Source organism: Melanotaenia boesemani, chromosome 12, assembly GCF_017639745.1.
Source record: "Melanotaenia boesemani isolate fMelBoe1 chromosome 12, fMelBoe1.pri, whole genome shotgun sequence".
Taxonomy (NCBI): Eukaryota; Metazoa; Chordata; class Actinopteri; order Atheriniformes; family Melanotaeniidae; genus Melanotaenia; species Melanotaenia boesemani.
In genome coordinates this window covers 22,192,996-22,207,990 of record NC_055693.1, presented here as the reverse complement: position 1 = coordinate 22,207,990, position 14,995 = coordinate 22,192,996, and the positions used below count along the sequence as shown (strand labels likewise).

Below are 14,995 nucleotides of genomic sequence, written 5' to 3'. Positions count from 1 at the left end.
ACTGCAGAAAACAAGCAAAAAAAAACAAAAAAAAGTAAACAACAAGCTCCTAGTCATTACCATCACATTATCCCTTCACTTCAAACTGAACACACACATACCGTACATGGACGTGCGCAGGACTAAACCGACAAACACAATTCATCTTCCAAAGTTTTATCTCTTAAGACATTTCTCTCTCTCCATGTGTGTGCATGCATGTGTGTTGAGGGGGGGACTGATTATGTGGTAACACTGAAATTAAAAACATTCTTTTCACATGGGAAAAAGTGTGTGGAACTTGAGAAAAAAATGAGTCAAGACAAACAGAGGAAAAGGATATGTTTGTGCGAGTGGGTGCTCATATAACAATCTGTTTGTATACACACTCATTTATGTATGCACTGCCATTTAAGAACTATGCTCTGTGCCTCTTGGGACGTCCGTGAATTATTCTGTTTTCTTCTTTGAATGTGTGTGTGTGTCTTGCATACACAGCTTTACAGAAAAGTGTTTATGCTGTATGCATTCCTAGATTACACATTTGTTTACTAGTCTTGCATGGTTGGATTTTCAGTGGTTCTGAATCAAGCAGCAATGATATTTAACCTTTGTAAAATCAGAATTCAGTAAGTAGTTTCTTTTAGTGATGTGAATATCTGATATAAACTTGCTGTAAGACTACAAGAACCTTGTAAGGTCAGCTTCAAATAAACGTCATTATCGACTAGAGCTTAATTTTGAGACATAAGACAGCTTCAACTATTATGATTTGCTCTGATCACTGTCAGTATCAAAATTAACTATGGTTTTTCCACAATCTGTGTCTGTTTAACTATGTGGTCCTCATTACTTGTGTTCTTACTGCCCTGAATCTGTGTGTGTGTGTTCATTGCTCATCCATCGTCCAGTTAATACAGATATGAAGCTAGACAGATAATGGATTGATGAATGGAGGGAGGGTGGTGGATAAGGGTTGTTCATAGCCTTGGAGAAGGTGTAATGACTTGGTGTGTGTGTGTGTGTGCTCAGACTTGGGGGTTGGTGGATGATGGGTGTTAAAGCCTAAACAAGCTTTCAAGCTTGACTGCTATTCCCACGGGTGTACACACTTGCACAAATACACACATGTACACATTAGGTAAAGGGTTAACCCCCTTACTCCCGCCCTTTGGTTTCTATGGAGATGGTGGAGGTGAGAAGTCGGTGGTCACTGGTAGAGCCTGTACAAATGAATGGTTCATTATTTAAACATCTATATGCAAATTAACATTCGCACAACCTTTTTGACAAAATGTATAATTTCCGGACTCGTAATTTATTAGTCATGTTAAAAAAAAAAGAAAGTGAACCCTATAAACAGGTTTTATGCATCAGGATATAAAAAAAACCCAGTACTTGACAGGTTCTAGGATTACATGAATGTATACTCAGATTATTAACACACAGCATGTTGCTTTTATCATTATTTGTTTTACAAAAATGTGTCTAAAGTGCATAACAGTGTGAAAAACAAATGACTCCTTTTACTGATTCCATAGAAATTAAGAGAGTAAGTAACAGTCAGGGGCTGCTAATCAAAGGCATGTGATTTAAGGATTGTCAGCAGATTTGATCAACTCTATATTTGCTGCTCTGTAACATTCAGGTGTGTGTTTCATGCCAAAGAGGGGAAGACAAGAACATGATTAGTCTAGAAATGTTTTTAAGGCTATTTCACAAAAGTAAAACATTCAAAGCAGCAGTGCATTGCAAGGTCAGACCCCAAGATGCAAGGAGAAATTGCAAATCCAATCCAAGAACTATATGTCAGAGTCTGCAGGACACAGTTAACATTCATTTTCTTTCTCTCATTCCAGCTACCATCAGGCGAGAGGCAGGTTGCCAGTCCATTTCAGGGCCCATACACAGACAAACCAACTACCAACCATTCACCTCACCACCATACAGTCATTTTAAAATGATAAATTAAACCAACTGTGAGACCAGAACCCACACTGGCACGGGTATAACGTTCAAGCATGACACTTAAAGGCCCCAGCTAATCAGCGTCTTTCCTACTGTAAAGCCACATTGCTAACCACCACACCACTGTACATCAGTTAATATGATAAATGCTAAAGTTAACAATAACATGAGACTGAGCGAGTGTGACTTGTTTAAGCGATGAGAGGGAAAAAGTCTCCCTCTCTGAAATTAAGATGGCAGCATAGCTTAGGTTTACAAAGTTTAATCTGAACTAACCACAAGACCTGTAGAACAGTGTCCTTTGGAGAAACAGGACAAAATGTAAGCCAAATGTGGTATTGGGTACCAGTTTTACCACCTCGTAGCAGCTGTCAAGCACAGTGGTAGAGAGGTATTGATTTTGGCTTCCAGCTTCAGGAACTAGACTGAGACAGTCATGAACTCCTCCAAATACACGCAGGTAAAAAACAAAAAACAAACAAAAAACCAATCCAGTCCTCAAGATGGTGAACACAGCACAGTAACTAGTTCTTCTACCTCATAAGTGACTAGCACAAAAGTGAAATGAATTAAATGGCATATTGAAGTGGGTGAAAGTGATTCATTGAAACTTCTACACGTTCAGGAACAACTACATAAGTGCAGTGGAAGAACTAGTCTGACTTTGTAAGTAAGAAAAATTGTGTTTTTAATAAGACATTTAGGAGAAGGCAGGGATTTGTGCTTTGTGTTGCAATGACTTCGTTAGCTACATTAGCTATTCCCATCCAGAATCCTGTGTGATGTTGGTGGACCTTTATGTGCTACTCCCTGGTTGGAGAAGCACTGCCTCTGCTGGCATCACATTACATGGCTTCTGGCTCATAAAACTGGCAATGATAAACCCAAATCAGTTTTCTCCCGCTGCTATCCAGGACTGTCAATGTGTAAAATTACCGACAGCAGTTTAAAAACGGCCTTTTACAATGTCAGAAAAGTGTTATGAGTCACAGTTTTTGACTGCGTGCAGTTTTACGTTGGTGTAATGACTCTCCTGAAGCTTGTATTGTGTGTGTAATGAACCTAGTGATGTGCTAGAATAAGTGGAACAGTTCTTTTTGGGGGGAAGAGATTCACAGACAAAACGAGGTGGTTGTCAGATAATGCAGTGACTTGTGTGAGGGGGTGTTTTGTACCTTGTGCATATGTGTACACACCTATTTGTTTTATATGTTATATGTTTAATTTCCCTTTTGTTTTATTACAAAAATACCTCCTATACCTCCTCCCCATCTTTCTCTGCTTTGGAGAGATGTTGAAATGCACCCACCACCCACTTTAGATTTGGCAGGAAGCAGACTCTTGGCTGCAGCAGATATCACCACACACACACACACACACACACACACACACTAACACACACACACACACACACACACACACACCAGACACATCTGAGGGGAATTTGGAAACATGGCAGCGAACACAGGTCTTCTTTTTCACCGACCTGCTGTTCACTCTCACAGCTCTGGACCTCAGTTTGTGTGAGTGAATCATAAGAAATAATTTAACTATTTATTTATTTATTCTTTTATTTATTTATTTTTATTTATATATTAAAAAAGAAGCTTCTCTATCGAACAAAGGACAAGCCACCAAACTAATTCAAACTCAGTTCTGTTTTATATTAAAGCTATTAAAATATATTGATGCAATACATTTAAACGAAATTGTGTATTTGAGTAATGTAAAGCAGTGAAGATGTTAAAATATCAAGCACATAGCAGGATTAGTATAGCGACGAGTTATATTAGTTTCTAATTTCAGTTTCTTTTCTTGGCTGAGAATGAATAGTGATATTCTCCTCAAATGTGTGTTGCAGCATATCATTTATTTGGGGGTCATATAAAAACATATGCGGTTATTTCAGGACACCCTGATCTACAGTGTTCATGGCTGCCGTACAGCTACGATCAGCTTTCAGCTATGACGTGTGCAGCTCTGTTCCTGCGTGGTTTTTGTGTACACATAAATACTGTGTGCACATATTTGAACTGGCACATATGCATGCATGTGTGGTGTTTGGTGGTGGTTTGCATGTGTACTTCCAGTAAATGAATGTGTTTATCACATAGAAGGTGTGCATAAATCATTTTATTGCATGTTTGTGAATTTCTCTGCCTTGCCTATTGCTGAACTCTATGTGCTCATACACAGGTGTATAGTTTGTCATGGTTGTGTGCAGGAGGGAAGCAAGGTGAGTGTTTGTGTGTGTGTGTGGGGGGGGGGGGGGGGGGGGGGGGTGGAGGGAAGGGGGTGGGGGGTTGGTTGGAAGAATGTCATGACAACCCAGTTGCATTTTATGTAGCGCTTTTTTGGCTTTGGGTATTCTGTGTGTGTCAGAGAGATGTGGCAGTTTTCTCTCTTCAGGACAGAGATTATGTAAGCAGCAGAGAGAAGTGAGGTCAAATACAATTTTCCCTGCGGCGGTGCTCGGTGAATACTGGGAACAATGGAAGAACTGGTATGAACAAACTCCTTAAATGCTCCTTAAATGTAAAAAAAACCAGAAGCATTACGTACTGTCAGTTTTTTTTAAGGAAGAGATTATTATTGTAATAGTTATTATTGTTGTTGTTATTATTGTACAGCCTCATAAATGTGATATTTTATTTGTTTATTCTTGCTATGAAACGTCAGTCAGAAAGAAACTGTTATAAGAAATAAAAAGATTAAACATATTAACAGACATGTTACCATGGCAACCAGAAAAAGACCAGTCTGAAGCTAAACTTTGTATTTTTTTTTCTTATAAAAGCACAGTTTATGTTTAAACTGTATTTTGTGGGAAAGGAAATGATAAGAAAAATGAAGAGATCACCTGGTCCTTACCAGATTCTAAAATTTTGTAAATACGACCTTTAGATTAACTACAACACATGACTTCTGACACCATGTCACATTTACTTAACAAAATCTAAGCAATAATCAGAGGTTGTGTTTGGAAAACTAATTCAAAACTTACTAATTCAACAGGAAATAAGAGGGTAATTAGCAGCCATGTTCTGCTAATCTAATGTACTTGTTTAACTGATCATCAAGAAGAGTGATCACCTCTATAAATGATGAAGTTTGGGGAAGGTTATAAGACTTTTTTTCAAGTAATTTGGAGTTCATCATTCTACAGTGAAAAAGATTGTCTTCTCATGAACATTCAAGACAGCAGTCAGTCTTTCCAGGAGTGGACATCCCAGCAAGTCTCCTTCTTCTCAAAAGAAAATGGCAGCACAGCTTTAGTTTGCAAAGTTTTATCTGAATAAACCGCAACAGCAAAATTTTGGCTCCTAAGCACAGTGCCACATGTGGTAGAAACCAACCACAGCATGTCATTACAAACACCTCACACCAACTTTCAAGTATGATGGTGGAAGGCTGATGATTTTGGCTTGTCTTGCAACCATACATCCTGGACACCTAGTGGTGATTGAGTTAACCATAAACTCCTCTATATTCCCAAAGTGTCCTTGGGTTAAATTTGAGGCCATCTGTTTGTTAACTAAAACTTGCCTCAAATTAGATCAAGCAACCCTACAATGAATCAAGCACAGCAGCAACTGCTGAACTATAAATGGTGAAATGTTACTGTTTAATTGTGTTTCTTGTTCAGGAATGTATGGAAATGTGCTTGAGATTATCTTAGAAGTAGCTCAGAGTGAGGAGATGGCTCTTGCTGTAATTTAATCATCAATTCCACCTGCTGGTAAGATTTTATAGTCAGGTGTGTAGACTTTATTAGTAAAAACATAACGGAGCAACTAACATACATTATTGTACTGTGGCAGGTTTCCATTGGTTCTGTTCTGAGAAAAGTGGATTTAAATCATCACAGCTGGTTGCTGGTGACTTAGGCTTCGTATTGCTGAATCATCTTGTTGTGTTTTATGCTGTATTTATAAAACAGTTTCATAGTGATATTAATTTCAGTCATGTCCCCCTCCCCAGATTTGACATCAATTTGTGTAAAACCAGGCGGTGGAGGCACATTTTTATTTATTTCTTTTTTATGGTTTTGTTAGTTTGCCACTAGATGACTAATATCAACACAAAGGGGTTCAATTCATCATGCTCTGTGAGTCAGCAGTGGTCCTGATCTGACTCAAGCTATTTATTTGAACAGGCTCGCTCATTGTGAGCAATGGATGCTTTGGCATTCGTCTTTTAAGCTGAGAAAAGAACTTTCCTTACATGAAATCAGTGAGGTCATTTTGATCTGCGAAAAGCTTGCTGATACCTTAGAGCACTCCATATCATCATCTTCAATAATCATTTTAAAGTTTCCTGCTTACTTTAAAATAGCTTTAAATAGCAGGCCGCAGACATTACCTGTAACTGCATTTCTAGGTTTATAGTGTTTTTTATGATTTAGGATTGGTAGTAATGTGGTGTATTGGGTTATTTAAGATACTGTTTGTATTTGTTTTATAATTAAAAACTCAGCTGTGTGGCTACTTAAGGAAGCTGCAAATGCAGATGCAAATGCTTGAAGTGAAATTTTAACTTCTTTTAAGCTTTACAGTGAGTTTTATACAGGAGAGGCCTGTTTTCTGGATATGAGCTGCTACTTGCGGGACCCCTACAACCCAAACCTTCAGCGCCTTTCGAGCAGAACAAGGACAACCATCACCAGGACAGAGGAAGCCAAATTGGTAGCTTTGTAATTCATAAACTACAAAGTACTTGACAATTAAAATATCCCCTTTAAATACAGCATTATCTAGTAAATCAGTTTCAGATAGTGTGTATGAGTCCAGCAGCTACAACTGCAGGTTGACACTGCACCGCTAATTAAAAATGAATTGAATAGCCTGTTTTTTTACTTGAGGAAGAATAGATAATGAATAAAAAAAATCAAGCTCAATTAGAGAATTCTTACTTAGAAATGCTATAAGAAAAGATGCAGTATGCCAGAAGCACACATAATTAGTAATTAAAATACATTAATAAAATAGATAAACGGATGAAAGTAAAGCTAATGTAGAACAATCTGGGATGTATGATGGAAGACAAAAGATGCTCAAGCTGCATCAGCTGTAAAACTTTTAATTATTAGTATGACCACTCTTTTTTTTTATTAAATAATTAAAGGAAGAGGTTGGATACAGCACATAACTAGACAAAATATGATTTAATGTGGCTTGATTTAAAATATAAGTGCTTATTAATAGAAAAGAAATGCTCAAGCTGTGTTTCTGTGGTGAATTAGGACAAAGCATATCAAGATGAGTGAGTTCACAGCAGACAAGAATTGCTGGTTGAATTCCACTTCGGTTCTGATGCTTCTGTCTTCTCACAGACGTTGGACCCTCATGACTTTCAAAGCATCATTGCAATATTATCTTATCTTTTACTCTGTCACTTTCTCTCTCTTTTTTTTTTCTTCCGCCAGTAATGTCCTCTGGCGGTACTTTTCTAAATCAGCAACGGTTTGACCTCGATATAGCCACTGTGTTGATATCCAGTTGCTAAAGCAAAATGCTTTTGTAAAGCGAAGCAGCTTTCTGGGAAAAAATTGTGAAGTGTGGTTTCGTTTTTTTTTTTTTTTTCTTCACCCTGTCCTGTCCACCATCCTAACGTACAGAACGGTGGTCTGTGTGCCATATTTTGCTTGACAGATTTTCTCTACCAAGGGAGACATGTTATATACATGGCTGCCCTTGATATTTTTATTATTTTTATTGTAATCTCATTTTCTTTAGTCTTTATATGTCAGTGCCGAACCTGACAGGGAGATAGAGGAAGAGAGAGAGAAAAAAAAGGGAGAAAAGGGCAGGATTAAAATGTGGAAATAACAGTTGTCTATGCTGCCCAGAACATATCACAAAAAAAAGCAAAAAAAAAAAAAACAATATAAACTACCACAGTACTACATGATACCAAAAGAAAAATAGGATGATGATGATATAAAAAATTACAATAGTCATTAAACGTACCTGCAGACAAACGTACCAACACACAAACATCAGCTACATTTAGTGAGAAGCGGATGGAGAGACGAGCACGTTTGTGAGCATGCACGTGTTAACATGCATGTGTGGCCATGCAACAGGGAGGAAATGTGTACCCGCAAGGGGGCCGCGATCACGCCGCACCCCGAAGCATCAGCGGGGGACGGGGGGAGCCCGAGGCCCTAAAGGCCAAGCAGGTCCACAGAGCACCAAGCCCGGGACAGCCATAGCAGACAGAGCAGCGGCCCACCCGGACCAGAGCAGAGGGGTCCCCAGACCGAAACCCCTGGCGCGACTGGGCAGGGGCACCGCGCAGCCCAGGGCGATGGCGAGTAGGCCCAGCGGGTGGTGGGCGCTGCGGTGCGGGCCGCACGGAGGGCAGGCGCCCCACAGGCCCAAGGGCCACCCATTCCCCCCAGCAGAGCCCCACCCAGGAACCCGACGGGGCCTGACCGCCCCAGGCAAAACCACCGTGGGCCACGCCAACCCAACACCAAGGCTAGGCACCCCAGGGACAAGAACATGTCCGCAGGTCCCCCCCCCTCCCTCCCAAAAAAAAAAAAAAAAAAAACCCTTTTTACCCCAACCCTTACCCATTCATCCCCCACCCCCACCTGGGGCAGCCCAGGGAGTCTAGGGCCTGGTGGGCCCCAGACCCGACCCTCTCCACATACACACACCCACACAACCACATACATTCTCCCTGAGGTCTCACCAGCCCCCCGATGCTGCACCGAGGGCAGCCCCCAGGGCAGACGGCGCCCAGTAGCACCCCGCACAGGACTCCAGGCAGGCACCTGAAGTGTGGTTTCTAAGCCTCGTCACGGCAACGGCAGCTCCAGGAATGTACATGACAAAAATCAGTGTTGCATAGTGCTACTTTAAAGTATCAGATGCCAAAATACTCACACGCACACAAAAAGTCAATTGTTTTGATATATATATATATATTTTCAGTCAAAAATGAGATGACACATAATACCTTTTTTATTTATGTATCACTTTGTGAATATTGACAATATTTAGACTGAAAGCTACCATTCTTTCTGTATGCTGCCTCAATGTCATGCCTCTGTTTATCGCTGTCATCTCACCTATGTTTCATTTACTCCTCTTTCTGCACACTTTCATTACTCTAATCTTTGTCTTTGACTGATGTTTACTCACTAAAAGACGGACTTCCAGAGAATGATTGCAGACACTTATCCACTCGGCTCTCCATTTATTCTCTTCATTTTTCCTCAGAGAGTTGGCCAAAGTCCAGGCTCATCTCTGGCTTTCTATGCCCACTCCTGCCAGCTTTATTAAAAGACAGTAGGTCATCATGAGGCTCTCTGGCACATTGCTGCCATCAGGAAATCACTTAGACCAATGTCCAATATCACTCTTATGTGGGTAAAGCAGCCTTTAAAATAGTATAATTTTAAATGTAAGAAAATGGGATTTTATTTGATGTTTTAATGAAGCTTTTATGTGTCTTTGCTACTGCACTGGCAAAGCATGTATGAATCTTGTAATTGCCATTTTTATTCTTTAATCTTTTTTTTTTCCTTTAACTTTTTCTGATGACCATGATTTAAAGTCATGACTCAGTTTGTCTACTGAAGCTTTGTGTTTGTTATATTCTCCTGCTTTTCTCAGCCGTGTAAGATTTGTTTTTGTTTCACCCTACATGCGCTATGTATAGATTGTCATGTTTTCACTTAGGATTGAAGTTTAATGGAATATCTAGAAATATCAGAACTGCTTTGTTGGAAGTTAAAAAACAAAAAAGAACAACAACAAAAAAAAAAAACATCTTTGGAAAGGGTACAAGTTGAGTTATCTGAGACTGTATTGTTTTTCTTAGAGGAGCATCGAAGTGCTGCTCAGTGTCACTTCACAATCCTTTTTTGAATGTTTGAAATAACCGTGCATGATTTTAGAAATTGCTGTCTTTAACTCAGCGATGAGGAAATTGGCTTCTTCACTGAGCGCTTGAATAGAGTGGTTGCCATCAAAGTGCATAATCATGGCTGACTTGCAAAGAACTGTATAAGACAAAATCGTGGCTTACATAAACTCTGGACGAAAAAACTCTCCACTGAAAAGAAATGACTGATAAGAGTACAGAATTATAAGGAAACATATTTTAATGGCATTTAATGGTTCAAAATAATTCTTAAAAAACAAAAAGAGAGACAGAATGTGATGACTTCAGCTTTTATAAAACCTTATCAGCAGTTTCCTCCTCCTGCTATAGATTGACTGGGCAGTGTGCCTTCCTGTCCTAGTTCCACCAAACAGTCATGTCCCAGAACTTTTCATCTCAGGCAATCTAGGCTAAAACTGAGAGCCGTGATAAACTGAAATTTTATGTGGATCATCCCTGTTTTCCCCCCCTTTTTTTTTTTACTTTTTTGCAGTCTTCAAAGAGACTGGCTATGGTTGTGATGGCAGCATTAATCAACTGGGTGGAAATGTGCTGGGAAGCCACAGGAGATGTTAGTACTGTAGTAAAACTGGGGCAGTGTCAGACCCTGCAGCCATGGCGTTCCCTTTTCCTCATCGAAAACACATTCTTTCATACATTAACCCTGTTTCTCTTCCCATCATCACTCTGTTTTTTTTGTTTCACCCCCTTTTATACCCATGCTGTTGTATTTCCCCCAGTCCTCCCAGTACTGCAGCTTGGTTTGATTCAGTAGCACAGCTTGGTAACATCTCTGCTGTTAAAGTGTTATTATCACGGTAAACCCGTAGTAACTGATTGAAAATCAATACGGTACTGACAGAAAACAACCCCTACCAATGCAGAGGGAGTTTTATAATTGTACTTGGAAGATTAGAAGCTGGAAAACACTAAAACAAGTATCATACAAAACATGATAAAATAATTCTCAAATTAAATCTTATTGATAGATTAAACAATCTCTGTTCATAAAATGTTTTACAATAACAATATTTGTACATCAATACCATACCTTACTGAATATTTCTGTACTGATAGAACAAGTTTTAGACATGAATAGACATGCCATGATTACTAGGACTGGCTCAGTGTAATCCCTTCATATATGACTAGTCTATCTAGTATCTGCATACTTAAAACTCATTTAGCCAACATCACGTATGAACACTAATTTTGCACAGGCCATAAAATGGTTTTTCATGTCCGGTAAGTCAACAGAATATTAATTCATTCATAAGGTCAGATAAACTTTGTCTGTCACAGGTGACATAAATTTCTATTTGACTGGCTCCAGATAAAAACAGAACATTAAAACAACATAAATGCAATCAGTACAAAAAGACAAAAACTTGTTTTAAACCATTTAGAATGCGATGGGACTCATTTATTCATTTTTCACTAAATGAGCTGGAGCACTTACACAAGCTTAAATCAGTTTACTGTATTTTCTGGACTATAAGTCGCTCTGGAGTACAAGTTGAATTAATCATAAAATTAATTAAATAAATAAATAAATTAAAGGGGATAAAAACATATATGTTACACTGGACAATAAGTCACATTTATTTATAAATTTATTTTACAAAACCTAAAACAAGAACAAACATTTAATCAGAAAAGGAAAAGGCAAGTTATTGATCGGATAAAGCGGATGAAGCTTCTCCTGAAGTATAATTTGGTCGGACCAAAACAAACTTCTTTTCTTGTTCTTGCTGCCTCGAGAACAAGAACAAAGTTCTCGTTTCTCGTGAAGTACCTAAGAAGCTTTACTCCTCTGTCGTCTCTTTGCCGTCACTCAAGAGTGAGCCACAGTAGAACCGGACAGGAAGTTGAGACGCTAGTGTCTGTTTTTCAAAATGACTTTATTTGCAGAGCAGTGTCATTCTCCGGAGCACAGTTTCACACTCTTATTATGGTCTGTAAATGTGCACAAATATAGACTTTATGTCTAAAAATTAACATTTGTAACATTAAAAACAAGTCATAATTCTGAAAGCATGGCGGCTTTTATTTTCCATGATGGTGATCATTTATGTAGCAGAAACTCTGAACACATTCAGCTTCATAATAGCATAATGAACATTCCTGGGAGCCTGAATAGACTAAGTTAACATAACAAACCAGCGACTCCAAGAAGCAAGTTACTGGCAAGCAAGTTCACCAAGCTCTCAATCTCATTCCTCATCACTGAATCCATTGAATTCTTCGACTTCTGTGTTGTTTCTGAACAACTCCGCAAACCTCTGCTCTATTACCGTTTTCAGCTGCATACCTGCAGTTTGTAATATGATTTTCTTCTTGTGGCATTTTGTTTGTGTTCAGACTTTCTCAGTTGTCTTTAAGTTAATGTTTTAGTTTATTTTTTTAGTGGTGCAGGAGCAGCAAAACATGGTTATCACAAGCCTAGAGCGCCCTCTCGCGGCTGTTGACAGTGATGTTTATTCCTTGGTTCATGTCAGTCGGTATGCATAAACATTAAAAACATGTTAAATTCTACATATAAGTCACAGCACCAGCGAAACTATAAAAACGTACGACTTACATTCCATAAAAAACGGTACCTAACAAGCATGTCTTTTTGACTGTTTAAAAACTCTACAGAAAGGCCTCATGCCAGGATTCAAACATAGCAGTATGAGGGCAAATCAGTAAACCACAGTGTATGATTTTTTTTTTAAATAATTACTTTGCATTTTATTTCATAAAATTCATAAAGTATTTGATCACCTATCATCCAGGAAAAACTCTGTCTCTCACAGACCTCTTAGTTTGTCTTTAAGATGCTTTCCTATCCTCCACTCATTACTAGGGGTGGACCGATTCACTATTGAATCGATTCATCACGATACGATATGTGCCGATTCAATTTTGATAAATAAGTTTTCTGAATTGTGAGGGACCTAATATGGCACACCCTTACTCATTACCTGTATTAATTGCAACTGTTTCAACGCATTACTCAAGATGACTGTCAGTCTCACTTAGACTGGGGCTCTATGCAAGGTCTCACCTCTTGCAGTATCAATAATCATGAGAAGGATCAGCCCAAAACTACACGGGAGGACCTGGTCAATAACTTGAAAAGATTAGACCTCAAAGGTCACCACTGGTAACACACTGCAGTGCCATGCATTAAAATCCTGCAGTACATGTCCTTTGTAATTACAAATAAAGGTTTCTGTACCAAATATTAAGTTCTGTTTTCTATTGTATCAAATATGCATTTCATTCAATAAAATGCAAATTAATTATTTTAAAAAATGATAGTGTGAATTTTTTTTTTCTTTTAGATTATGTCTCTCACAGTTGACATATATTTACAATGAAAATTACTGCAGTGTATCGAATACTTATTTCCCTCCACTGTACACTTCAGGGCAGGGATGCTTGAGTTGACAAAGAGGAGACAAAAATATACACAGCAAAATGTTTAATAAATTGTAACCATACCATCAAATAACAGCTCTCTAACTTTCTAATGCCCACTCTCCCATTTTTGTTGTTCCCTGTTTGATTTATTTTCTCTTTGTTCTCTGCGCTTTTTGCTCTCTTCTTTTCTTCTGGTTTTGAGTCACACTACAGTGCTCCCTTATATCTGCTGAATCCAGCTGCTGCAGCTTTGCACGTACACACATTCCCACGCACTTTTTAAGACCTAAAACAATGTCAGCTGGAAGGTTTTTCCTGGCAGCCTTCTGTGTGTCGTATGATCTTGGATGCATTAAAGGGAAACCTCAGCAGTCACACCTATTTAGGCGCTCTCTCGCTATCCCGTTCTATCGCCACCAGAAAATTGAATTTCTGCTGCTGTTTTTTTGTCTGTTATGTCCTTGTCCCAGATAAGTCACTCATGTTCCTTCTGTGCATGTATACAAAGACATGCTCATGCAAGCAGACACACAAACTGTATTCTTTGTTAGCAATTACTACTAGCTGATATATGCTAATTTCTATTTTCTTTATGTAATGTTTGTGCCCTTTTGTGTTGGAAAGCAACTGATTACAGCTACATTTAGGCCACATGAGACACTGAAACTGACAATATAACACGTCCACTACTATGCTTACAAATATGTAGGCTTTGTAAGATGTACCAAGGATATATATGAATAAATTTATTTTAGCAAGTTTTAGCATTTTGTGAAAGAGGAGACAGTAAAAAAAAGCAGAAAGAGAAAAAGATGAAGAGCAGTGACTCATTAAGTCATTAAGACTAGTCAGGCTAAAATCTTTTTACTTCTGTTGTTTCTCACAGAAGTAAAAACATTTTTTTTATAGGTAAATGTTTTCTTGTATCTCTGGGTGCTTTTCAGTGTTGAACTTCCTCCACAAGTCGTCTTCTATCACAATGAATTGATCTTTTCTGACACTTTTTGGTCAAACGTTCTGTTCTGATTACCTCCGAATTCCTGCTGATATCATTTGTGACAGATAGGCTAAATGTCCTGCATGAAAGTGCTCACACTCCGAAATCCTCACACACACATTCGGAAGACAATGGTTTAACTAGAAGGTATGTGACATTCACACACACACACACACACCGGGCTGGTTGAGCAGTCTGTAACAACAGATGGCTCTAAGCCCTGCAGATGTCTGTGCGTGTCGCTGTTGTCAATCGTGAATAAAGATCTCTTGTTTTTCATAATTGAATCTTATGACTGGCCTGTGGCTCACGAGGCAGAGCAACACATTCATACATGCTGAGAATAAAGAGGATTGTGCTTTCGTTTTCATGGTGTCTTCACTTTTTTTGGTGCAATGCTCACCGACAGACACTGATCCTTTAGCCGCTGGTGGTCCGTAAGTGGGCAAGTGGGGTTGTCTGGTGCCTCACTGGGTAGTGTACAGACATCTGTGCGCATGTGTGTGTGTGTGTGTGTGTGTCTGTCTATGGCTGTTAAAGTGAGAGACGTATGGAGCCGGTCTTGTAGAGCTTAGGCTTTCCTATATTTGGCATCTGAACCATGTGGGTTAATGACAGAATGTGTGTCTCCTTGGTCACCTCTGTTTGATCATCTGAATGAGGTATTTCACACAACTCCACAGAACGAGCACAGTGAAAAGTAATGCAATGAAGCATTTAACGTCAGAAGATGATTATCTCCACTTC

At 38.9% G+C, this 14,995-nt stretch overlaps 1 protein-coding gene across 5 annotated transcripts in view; it reads left to right on the top strand.

The window, feature by feature from the left end:
* The window catches only part of LOC121649996 (E3 ubiquitin-protein ligase SH3RF3-like), a 123,566-nt gene that overhangs the window by 7,594 nt on the left and 100,977 nt on the right, over positions 1-14,995 (top strand). The window contains exon 1 of one of the 5 annotated variants that reach the window (XM_042001192.1): positions 4,395-4,450. The exons of the other annotated variants lie outside the window; for them this stretch is intronic. Coding sequence (XP_041857126.1) covers positions 4,439-4,450 — 12 coding nt within the window. The 5' untranslated portion in view covers positions 4,395-4,438. Of the gene's footprint in view, positions 1-4,394; positions 4,451-14,995 lie in introns of those variants that run through there. 5 annotated transcript variants of the gene reach the window in all.